The sequence below is a fragment of the Lepisma saccharinum genome, chromosome 29, assembly GCF_977018435.1.
Source record: "Lepisma saccharinum chromosome 29, izLepSacc3.1, whole genome shotgun sequence".
NCBI lineage: Eukaryota > Metazoa > Arthropoda > Insecta > Zygentoma > Lepismatidae > Lepisma > Lepisma saccharinum.
Window position 1 is genome coordinate 15,141,602 of NC_139257.1, and position 12,549 is coordinate 15,154,150.

General features: G+C 39.4%; 1 protein-coding gene across 2 annotated transcripts in view; it reads right to left on the reverse strand.

The window, feature by feature from the left end:
* The window catches only part of LOC145981293 (cilia- and flagella-associated protein 69-like), a 52,740-nt gene that overhangs the window by 1,189 nt on the left and 39,002 nt on the right, over window positions 1-12,549 (reverse strand). For both annotated transcript variants that reach the window (XM_083114477.1, XM_083114476.1), the window contains exons 13-14: window positions 9,358-9,561; window positions 6,137-6,355 (exon numbers count right to left, since the gene is read on the reverse strand). In XM_083114477.1, the coding sequence (XP_082970603.1) occupies window positions 6,137-6,355; window positions 9,358-9,561 (423 nt within the window). The remainder of the gene's footprint in view (window positions 1-6,136; window positions 6,356-9,357; window positions 9,562-12,549) is intronic.

Sequence of the window (12,549 nt, forward strand, 5' to 3'; positions counted from 1 at the left end):
AAATCGGACTATGCCAAATCGGGAGAGTATGCTGGATGTGGTAACACCTTGAAACCCAGTTGGTCAATAGCAGCTGTTGTTTTACGACTGGTATGCGGCTGGGCATTGTCATGTTGGAGAAGCACACCTTTGCCCCATTTGCCTTGCCTCTTCTTTTGAATTGCACGATGCAACCGCGTCAGTATTGCCACGTAGACTGCACTGTTAACGGTGGTTCCCCTCGGTAGCCAATCAATGAGGATGATGCCATCACTATCCCAAAACACAGTGGCCATTTGTTTCCCAGCCTTGGGCGCTGTTTTGAATTTCTTGGGTGGGGGGCTACCCTTATGTTTCCACTGCATGCATTGGGATTTGGTTTCCAGTTTGTGGTAATGCAGCCACACTTCATCACCTGTCACAAGCTTTCCCATGAAATCAGCTGGATTCTGGTTGTAAAGTTCCAAAAGCTCCCTGGAAATGTCTACACGTTGTTGTTTGTGGCATGCGTTAAGACATTTCGGTAGCCACTGAGCTGACACTTTACCCATTTTCAAGTCACTGTGCACAATGCGTTGCAGGGTTCGTCTGCTTAATCCCGTAATCCTCTCCAGTTCCATAAACGTCACACACCTGTTCTCCAGTATGACATTTTCCACACGCGCGATGTTTGCGTCTGTTTTCACACTCACATGTCGCCCTGGACTCTTTCCCTTCTCCGTCGATGTTTGACCGTTTTTCCAGCCAGTTACCCAATTATACACCATTTTCCGTGACACTGCATACTCGCCACACACAGCCACTAACCGTCTATGGATATGTGTCGTTGTTTCCCCTTCCTTCCACAAAAACCAACTCGTCCATCGTTGACCACGTTCATCTTGTTCCATGTTGTTCGCAACAGCACTCGTGACGTTGTGCTTCGACGGCTGCACAGGTCACAGACTACGCACTGTCACACGGTGCTGCCACCTGGCGGTAGACAAGGTACCTATGCGCCCATCCTGCCCAGTGCGTGGAATTACGCCATTTCATTTTGCATTAAAACAATAAAGTGTAATTCTTTATGATACGCCCCTCGTAATTTGGAAGGCTCACTGCCTTGACTGGGTGTCCCAGATTCCATTTCCTCAGTGAATGAAGGAATCAGCCTTTGAAATTAATCAGAAAAGAACTATCAAATCAGCAATGTGGAAATGTGAAATTTCTACTGCATCCATCGTGAATGGATTTATTATTAGTTTTTGAAGAATCTGAAGGCTTTTGCTTAAGATTGATATCAAGGAAGGTTGTAAGTATTGTAGTGGACGAGAAAAGAACGACACCACCCACAACAAGTCAGAACATCCCTGATGAAGCTACCAGACAGGTGAAAAAATTGATCGCTATCAAAAACCTGCATGGAAAAATTAATAGTGCCTGGATTAAAATAGTGATGGACAATTTGTACCCACATATCTTTGAATCTGAATGTTCACATGTTTACATTCAAAGCTTTAAAAATTTTCAACTTGCAGAACATAAATTTTGCGTTAAAAGTTTATAGCACAGAGAAACATACTGCAAAGTTGAAAACCTTCATCTTTAGCATTCCATATCAAAAACAGTACAAAGTTTCACAGAGATCTAAGTTGTGGAATTTCTGGTTGTGCTCTGGCCTAGTGTGAAAGATCCAGGTTCTATTCTTGGTTGAACCACAGATTCCACATTGCTTTTCAATCTATCTTCTACAGGGTGGCGCATATTGTATCTACCAGTAGAAGTTGGCAACCCTGTCGGAACGCAGATGCGCATGCACAGAAGTTTCCCATACTTAGGCAGCTGCAAGTCTCGCAATTAGTCAGCCATGGAACATTGGCTGGTTCAGACACGAATCGTGGCAGTAGAGGCATTCATCTGAACGGGTCCCATTGAGGAGACGCAGTAGGTACTGCACTGGGAAGCATCAGGGTGCCAGAGAATCCGCCTCCTTCGACCTGAAGACTTCTTTTCTGCACGCTTCCATTGGCTCCATTGTGTGATCCATCATATCATGTTGTGAAGCTCTGGCACTGGTTGATGGCGAACCTCATTGGGTCTTCGTCGCAGTGTCTCCTGGATGGGACCCATTCGGATGAACACTTCTACTGCCAGGATTCGTGTCTGAACCGGCCAACATTCCATGGCAGACTAATTGCAAGACATGCAGCTGCCTAAGCATGGGAAACTTCTGTGCATGCACACCTGCATTCCGACAGGGTTGCCAACTTCTATTGGTAGATACAATATGTGCCACCCTATATATATATTATATTATTTTTATATACTTGTATATAAAAATTGATGTGTGTATGTGTTTGTTCCGGCATAACTCTTGAACGCTTGGAGCAATTTCAAACAAACTTGATACACGTATCACTTGCAAGCTGGAAAGAAATGCTGTGGAGGTAAGACACCCCTGGCACCCCTATGGCTGGGGGTGGGAAGGAGGTGACGTAAAAATAATCGAAAACGACTGATATTAGTGTGGAATCCATAGTTGTTGGGGTCACTAAGATGAATAGTGACACTCCTCATGCCATTCAACTCCAAGACACCCCTGGCACCTCTAGGGTTGGGGTGGGAAGGGGGTGACATTATTATTTTCTACTTTCCGTCACCCCTCTCCCACTCCCACAACCCCTCATTATTATTGGCGTTCGCCAGACCAAGTGGTAATGTATCGACGGCTTGTAATCAGTGTGTCCTTTTCCGAGTTCCAGTCAGGTCACACAATGTTTCAGATTCCAATTTAAATGTATCCCGAGTCGTGATTAGCCTATGTGTGCAAAAAGTGATGTTAAAACGAACTCTTGACCTCAATAATACAAGTTGTGTATTTTATTTCAGCTGTGGTTCCCTCTTTTCGCGAGAAATAACGAATTAACCTAATCATTAACTCAACAAATAAAAATGCATCTCTAAATTAATTAATGAAAACTGTTATTACACCCAAACCACTATTTTATCGTAAATGTAAATGAAATGTCATCTCACGTAGTGAAAATATTGTGAAAATTGTTCTAATGAGTGATATATGATTGTCAAACACATACATGAATACATTATATTAAGCTCGTGAACTATAATTGGGACAATTTAATACTAATTTGAAACGATTAAAGGCAATTAAAACGACAAAGTAAACTTTTGCGCAATCTTTCTGCCGATTCGCATTATTGAAACAATATTTAACCAATGGGGACGTTATCTCATATTTGGAAATGCTGCATTGGTTGAACTTCCTGTGGACAAGACCGTGAGTCACGCCTCCTGCTCCTCAGAATCGAATTTCACTCTGATTGGATGATCGTATATTTCACAACACTTCCTTGATTCAGAGCTACCAACATAATTTCGTAAGACGTTGGACTTAGAAAAAATCCATGCGACAGATTTTTTGAACATGACTGTACCATCAGAAAGTTCCTGCAGTTCACCCATGAAACATATCCAAATGAAGTACATGTTTTGTGCTTGTGCGAATTTCTCACAATGTAAGACAATAAGTATTTAATAAAATACCAAATGCAGTTTACTTACGTTATGTGAGTATGTTCCGTTTACAAAACAACATTTCGGGAGTCAACTGCTCCCTTCTTCAGGTTACTTCCTTTTCTCGCATTATCGCTTCTTGCCGTGTCAAATTAGTGTAGAACAAGGAATAGGTTTTGATAAAAACTTCCCTGCCCCTTTCATTCTTCGTAAAAACCACTTTCGTTTAAAGGGGCAGGGAAGTTTTTAGCAACTCTTTTTTACCAAAGTGAATATCTATGACCTACACTATCTGGCCATTCATAACCGGACACCCCATCAGGTGGCATCATGGTGTGGTCGTGCTTCTCCTGGTATGGTCTTGGTCCTCTTGTGTTAGTGCGTGGAAACATGAATGCAGATGCATACCAAACGATCCTGGACAATTCTGCGCTACCGACATTGTGGGCACAATTCGGTAGTGGTCCTTATCTGTTTCGGCACGCCAATGCCCCATGTCATACGGCAGGTGTGATCAACACGTGGTTCGAGGATATGGGTGTGCAAAAACTTGATTGGCCCGCCCAAAGTCCTGATCTCAACCCGATTGAGCATCTTTGGGACGAGTTGGAGCGCCGGTTGAGAGCCAGGCCACACCGCCCAAAAAACACTAAAGAGTTGTTCGCCGCTTTGCAAGAGGAATGGAGCAGGATTCCCGTCGAAACCTATCGCAATTTGGTGGACAGTCTTCCTCAGAGGGTTGCGGCTGTACTTGCTGCGAAAGGTGGCCCCACACGATACTGACGGACGCCTGAAACCGGATTAAAGTACTCGTTCCAGGTGTCCGGTGACGAATGGCCAGATAGTGTATTCCTTGTTCTACACTAATTTGGTGGGGAGGCACATAGTGGTTCGGATCCCAGTTTAAACTGTAGGTCCAGTCTCGATTAGCCTTAATGTGTATAAAGGGGACTTAAAACACCAACTTAAACTAATTTGACGTGGCAAGAAGCGATAACGTGAGCCAAGGAAGTAGCCTGAAGAAGGGAGCAGTTGACTCCCGAAACGTTGTTTTGTAAATGGAACATAGTCACATAACGTAAGTAAACTGCATTTGGTATTTTATTAAATTCCTATTGTCCTAATGAAGTAAAAGTTAGTTACCTTCAGTATACATTACTCTTCTACACAGTTGCTTCACAGCCCTGCCACTGCAAGAAGAACTTTGATGTCCCTCATTGTTGGAAAACAACCACAATAAAGTAGGGAACAACCAAAAGTCATCAGGTGAGTAGGCAGCTGCAACAGCAGCAAGATGTGATATTCTTGCCTGGAACTTGATGTTGCTTCCATAGCCATAATTTTGCAGGGTAAGGGAGTTCACTTTGAATCCCCTAATTTTCGGGTTAAGGGTACTTTTGTTAACCTGATGCTAGTCTGCTCAATTTGAGACATCCCACCACATACACAGGACAGAGCATCACTCGACAGCCTCTGTATTGTGACTGCCACTAAGGTTGCTGCAACTTTTATATGATCACACTAACCTTTGAATTTTTTGATAATACCGTGTCATTCTACAGAATGATCGGAATCAGAACCAGTCACTTTCACAATTAATCAATGGGTGATGTAACTTATTCATCCTTCATCCTCGATGATGAGAGCATTCGTCATTAACATGACGAGTTAACGCTTGGCAGTGCGAAAGGCACAACTAAAACTAAACCCCTTAACAAGCAAAACTAACAACTAGAAAAGACAATGGTCACTCATTGGGTTTTATGAACCTTTGAACCTGAATCATGGCTGGGTTAGGATAATTACCTGCCTATCTGAAGGATGAAGATAATTTCGAAGAATAAAATAAACTAAGTCCTCTGTAGGCTTCATTGCAGGTTGACCAGCACCTCGCCTCCCTTTTCCTCAAATCCTTTCGCTAAGTTCTTCTCTCTCCTCAATCCAAATCAAAAGTCAGTCCCTTCTCAGTCTGCCTCATCTCTATATCACCCAGGCCATGGAGACCTTCCTCCATGCCGAATCGTGATTTTTACTGCCACTATGCAAACCACTGACTCCATAGCATGATGGAACTTCCTATATCCTGAATACCTCAGGAGGTTTGCATAGCACAACACTGTGCATTAATTACATACCACAGAGGTTGAGACAACTGAGATAAACAAGTGAATGCCCTGGTCAACATGAAACATCAGAGAGGCTTTAAATAAAATATAATCTTATGGAGTGATACGATATGACTTTATTCATGTTTGGTGAATAAAAGTCGTGGTTGATGATAATTAGACGAAAGCGAGTTCTTAATTTTCCGTGAAACTTACTTATAGATGTTGTATTAATAACAATTTAATTGAAACCCCAGTGAAGCATCGAGTTCCCAAGCAGATGGTGGCAGCAGCCACTGAAATTAATAGAACTTCTACAAGTAAGTTTCGCGAAAAAAGTTAGTAACTCTCTTTCGTCTAAATAATACTTTAAATTTGTCTGGATTATTGCAATAACCATTACTAATATTGGATTCCACATATAGTTCTGTTACTTTTCCTCCCCTCAGTTCAACATATGTTTTTTGGGCAGTTATGAGTAGTAAATAGGATCTTGTCACAACATTGGAGAAGCAGATCCTTGAATCTTCTGTACTTACTGTTACATTGGTTTCCTCCAAGAATGTTCTGCAACTAAACTCAGCAGGTAACTTGTCTAAATTGGCATTCACCTCCTGTCTCTGCTTTTCCTTTGCTTTAGCCAGAAACTCGTAGTTGCTACAGAGAACGATGTCCTCCAGCTCATGGAGAGTATAGAGTGCAGGGGCCAGGTGGCAGTTTCTGATCAATTCATAGAAGTCACTCTCCTGTTTCTCTTCCTGCAGTAAACAAGCAAACAAATACAGGAACACACTGTGCTTTCATTATAGGAAGAAAATTCCAGGCATGGGTAGAAAATACAGGTCGCCATGCTGCCTGAAAATTTTCACCTTCCGCCAAATATCAATTATGGAAATTTCCATTATATTTTTTTAAATAAAGAGTACATCATGTGTTTTTTAATGTTTGTGTTTTCTGTAGCCTAAAGAAGCAGATAAGTGGCATAAGAGAAGTACATATGCAACAGGGTGGTTACTCACCGGGAATTCGTTGAATTCTGGGAAAATGTCGTAAGGCAAGTTTTTTTTAACAGTTTTTTTTGTATCGAGGAAGGAAAAGACAGCTACATGGAAAACAAACCAGAATTCTCTCAATCCATTTTACTTTGTTAGTGTTCTTTGCAGAACAATATATCTGACAGACGGAAGATAATTGCAAAATACCTTGAAGTTGATTACGTAAATTTGAGATTGAAATTCTTATACAATTAACAATTTTTAGTAGATTAGTATATCCCACATCATTTGTCACTTGTGTTTGTAGATGTATTTCAAGTCGATTATGTGAAACAGCAAATGTAAACTCAGCATCTCAAATTACATATTTTAAATATGTATACTGTTTATTTCTCTTGTAGTCTACGGTTATTACAAGCATAAAAACACAGTTTTTCGTTGTGATGTTTCAGGAGAACACACGCTCCCTTCATCAGACTTTATTTTTAGTTTCACTAAATATACAGTTATAACAATGGTTAAAAAAATTTTAAATAAAAAAACTGTGTTTTTATTAAGGCTGAGCCGATACCGATGCCAATGTATCGGTATCCGTATCAGAAAGTATCGGTTGGAATTCTTCTACCGATACGAGCTGATACTTTCCGACATTTTGGTCTTTCACGGACTCCGGAGAAATGCAACACGACACTTTCGCAGAGTCTAATTATCCTGGAAATTATGCAAAATTAAAACTTCCTTTTTATTTTGCACTAATTTTGCACGAAAAACTAAATTTTGTGATTACATAAGATCTATTTTAATATTCTGATGCAATTCTTGAATATTCTAAAGTAAATTTCTTGGCAAATTGATGAATATAATTGGAGAACAATATTTACACACCAATATTGATCAATATTTTGAACAAATTTTTATTATTGTAATTTTCAAGTATCAGCATCAGTGGGAATCGGTAAGAGTATCGGCATCGGTATCGGTTGATATAAACTAGTATACTGTTTAATTGAATGTAATTAAAAATTTGGATACATTGGAATCGCACACACCCTTTATGTTGTTAATATGTTTGTGGGTTGTAAGAAGCAGTAATCTGTAAGGTTGTAACAAAGAAATCATCTGCTTGTACCCTCGAATTTATGGAAAGTTCACATTGAAAACCGGGAATTATATTTGAATTTTATCATGGTCCTAGAGTGGCCACTTTGGTTAGGTACCCAAATTTGATTGGCACTGCAAAAGTAAGTTTCCTGAACCTCCCAAATAGCATAGTAGTTAAAAACCTTCACAGTATAATCAAGGGGTTCTGGTTTTTATTCCCTGTGCTTGCACATTGTGGTTCGGAATGTGTGGAAGTTTACAGTAGCCAGCTTCCATGGAGTGATCTGCTTAACACGTTCGCTGCCGATGATGCATATATACGTCATGTGGGCTTGTAGCTGTGTGCGTCATACGCATTACCTTTGAATGCTTGGCCACCAGAGGCACTGCACAACAGGGTTTTAAGTCTCTCATGGCACATTGCTGAAGTATTGTTCGAAATAAGCATTAGATTGGTTTCTCATTTGCACGTCTCTCTTAGCATTGTTGCATCAAATGGCGTTACGGCATTATAGTTCTTTTTGTCATGCATCAAGGCATTGTTTGACAGCAAAGAAATTGCTTTTTATTTTTATTCTTGGTAACATTGCTAGTCTGAAACATTACAATTATTATTTCCTGTACCAATAGAGAAAAACACACTGCATTCTGTTGTTTAGAATGTCCAGGGGAGCCAGGACTTTGCACTGAACCTTGTTACGCAATTTGCGGTAAGTGAAGTAAATGTATGGGAACTTTTCAAATTTATCATTGGACTTTCACAAGCCTATAAATGTAACATTGTTTTTGCAAGTGATTTTGTCATGTTACATCAATATCTAACAAAGTATTGCCAGCCTCCCTGGCAGAGTGGTTAGCACAGCATGCTAGGTGTCCCGTGTTCGAATCCCAGCTGGGTGTTTCTGAACGTCTCTTCATGAATTTCATCACATCATCACTCATCCTCATCTTCGCGATTAGTCAAAATTGGCAGAAAAGTGAAGAAAAATAAACAAAATCAAAATCTAACAAAGTGTTGAACCAACTATGCATCAATATAGCCATTTCAATATATTATACTGCGTTATATAATAAATATATGTCTATGCATGAAATTCATTAGGAGGAACATCCAAAAGAAAGAAAAGGAGAATATTGTGAAAATATTGCATGCTGTGCAAAAATAAAGATTATCTATGTCAGTAGAACAAGATGCATTTGCACATCATGCAGCACAGAGTAACAAAACTTCATACTATATGCCGGTGACGTGCATGGCATCATTGTAAAATTCACATGAAAATTGCAAATTTTCAACAATTTTCAATCCGTTTTGTGCTACAAATAAACAAAATTTCATAAGAACCTTAATCGGCCCCATGGCAAAAGTAAGCAATTTTTTAGGTGGCAGCGAATGAGTTAATGAGCTGCAAATCCAGAGGTTCCAGGTTTGAGTCTTGTATAATGTATGGACGTGTCATTGAGTTTCTCTCAGCATCTATTTTCATCAGTTCATTCTTCATCCTCATTGTCGTGATTAACTCAATAGGCAGAAAGTTGGCGTAAAGTAACTGAAATAGGACAAAAATTATACATCGGTTGAGTATTGTTACTATACACTCACCCATTTTCATGTCTAAATAATCAGATGTTATTAATGAGACATTAAACCAGGAACAACTTACCATTCCTTCGTTTGAATTCAAAATATTGATTTGCTTTTCTCTTACTTCTTGGACAAATCCTAGATATGTTTTCCGTAGGGCTTCCAGAGCACAGCCATCAGCACTCGTCAGTTTGATCCCGGTGCTCTCAAAACTGACGGCCACCTCATTCCACATTTCATGTATTTTCAGTAACAGGAAATTCTCCATCAGTACCAGAGTAATCTACAAGAATACAATTTAGAAATTGTTATTTTACAATCTTGTATCTAAATTGGTGCAGGCTGCAGGATAGGAACAAAATTCTGTTGGGAATAAAATAAGTTTCACGTATGTCACTTATGATATATCGTGAATACAACCGATAATTTTACCAATCTAATATACAGTATTGGCCAAATTATTGCACTCATTGTAAAAAAAGAAGCACATTTCCTTGTTTTGAAAGTTTTCTAACTAAATATATTTGACGATTGTTATAACTTTTTATGGGATTAAACTGTTTGTCTGCTTTGATATACGTGGTCTGTTAGGAAAGTAATGAGACTGGCAACACTGTGCACGAACCGGCAATGCTGCTGCCCCCACCTTCACACGGCAGGTAGGTGAACGCTTGCCATTGACTCAGTACAAGTTTCAACTTGCTACAGTTGCTACACGATTGTTGAGACCGTGTGACGTGAAGTTGTGTTTGTGAGGTGCGTTACAAAAATGGACTGGCAAACGTTTGAACAACGTTGTGCCATCAAATTTTGTGTTAAGCTTGGCGAATCCCCTACTGTTACTTATGAAAAGTTACAAAGGGCTTATGGAGAACATACACTATCTAGGGCACAAGTGTTCAGAAGGCACAAGTCCTTTTTAGAAGGCCGAGAACAAGTGGAAGACGAACCTCGTGCGGGAAGACGTTCATCCTCAAAAACGGATGACAATGTGGAAAGGGTGAGGTCAGATCGTTGATTGACGGTGAGTTAAATTTGAACGTGTGTACCGAATGAAGTCCTTGCAAGACTCAGGAAAAGGGTTGCACGTATGCAACCAGGCATTGCACGCACTTGGATGCTGCACCACAACAATGCAGCATGTCACACGACAGTCTCCATCAATGTTTTTTTGGCAAAAAAAAGGATTCCTGTGGTTCCTCAGCCTCCTTATTCGCCGGATCTCAGTCCCTGTGACTTTTTTTTATTCCCCTTGCTGAAAAACCACTTGAAGGGATGCCATTTTGATACTTTGGATAATATCCAGAAGAGCGTAACCGACGAGCTAAAAGGTATTCCAGCAGAAGCCTTCCAGCACTGCTACGAACAAAGGAAAAAATGCTTCCATCTCTGTGTAGCTGCCCAAGGGAACTATTTTGAAAGGGATAACCTGGATTTGTAAAAATAATAAAATTCATCGTTTACAGAAAATCAGTCTCATTACCTTCCTAACAGACCACGTAATCTTGTTTCTTACAATCCTTTCTTTTACTGTGTCCTATGAACAGATGGCAGCATGATTTTTAAAAATGCCTGGAACAATACATACATTGTTTACAGTGTTATTTATGCTATTTGTTTGGTTATAACAAAGGAAATAATATTAATTCTGGTTGTTGTAACGGTGTTCTTTATTTGTACCACCAGAGCAACATGTAATTTCATAAACCACGTGGTTTGAAGTTTAGAAATAAGAGTGAAAGGGAATTGTACATAAACAATGATAAAATGGGCTCAAAAAGAGCCAAAGGTGAAGACCAATGGTGGTCATGTGAAGTTCTGACAGTACTTGCAGTGTGTGTAACAATGCAATGTGTATCACAAAACATTAAATCTGTCAAACTTCTCTACATGAAGTGAGTTAATCTGTGTTTCATTTTTTCAACTAATGAGTCCAATAATATGGCCAATACTGTATATACACACATATATAAATGGTCCATGACTGTACAAAAACCTGCCATTTTGTTTTTACAAATATAAACTTATAATTCGTATACCGAACTTGTCTAAACTAATTGTCTAAATACATAGTTTCTTTAAAGCAACAACCCATTGAACAGTCACCTAGTTACATGCATTAATTAAGTAGGATATTGACCACTCGTACTCTTCAAGAAACATATTGGTTATTAGCATCAGTAAATTTATCACTAATAAATACCCTCAGAGATTTTACACTGATATTCAAAAACACTAAGTTGCTGACCAAGGCAGTTTATTAAGATAAAAACACTTAACAGGTAACGTTTCAACCCTGTATCAGGGTCTTCTTCAGATGAAGAACTAAACTAAAATCATTTTAGTTAATATACTGCCTTGGTCAGCAACTTAGTGTTTTTAATATGGAAACAAGGCTTAATTATATTACAACTGATATTCAGATGAATGAAATTTTAAAGCATCAGAATAAAACAAGGAACCACAGTGTTCTAGTCAGTAGGGTGTCTGACTGTCATGCGGGAGACCTGGGTTCAATTCCTGGAGTGTTTTTTCTAAGGTAGGAATATTTCCAGCCTTGTCACTGCATGAAGCGGCTTTGAGGCCCAGCCAACTTATACTAAATGGGTACCTGGCAGAAACCCTGGGAGGTAAAGTTGACCAGAGCATGGTGCTGATAACATCACGTCCAACATGGCAGAGATTGGCATGGTGCAAAGTGCACGGGGAACTTTAACTTTGCCTTACAATAAAACAGAGCTTCAAAAGCCATATTTCTAAAGGGTCAGTACTCATATTGTATCAAGCATGCCAAAGCTATAACAATGTTTCCTCTGTGATGAAAATAAGTACCCGAAATTGTTCTCGTCATCCATAATCCTACCAATTCCCACTGATGCTAATATCTACGCTTGAACATTCAAATACTTTAAATTAGTTTGCAATATTTATAAAATACTAATATACAAGTATTTCGTTGGCCTCCTACTACATTATACCCCTCAGATACTGAATCAGCAGTCATTGATATTCATTTGTGGCTTTTGGTCTTGTGTGTGGGCTGGGTATCTCTTTACACTCGCAGCTTTTAAAGCATGGAGATTTTATATTCATTATTTATTTGTAGTGAACTCAATGGCGTGGTGCCTAGTTAGAATCCGTGTTATAAATAATGATACAATACAATCAGAAATAAAGTTTGTGATAAGTTACATAAAACTAGGGATCGGACCGATTAATTGGTATCGGTTTATCGGTAAAATTACCGAATATTTTACCGATCCGATATATC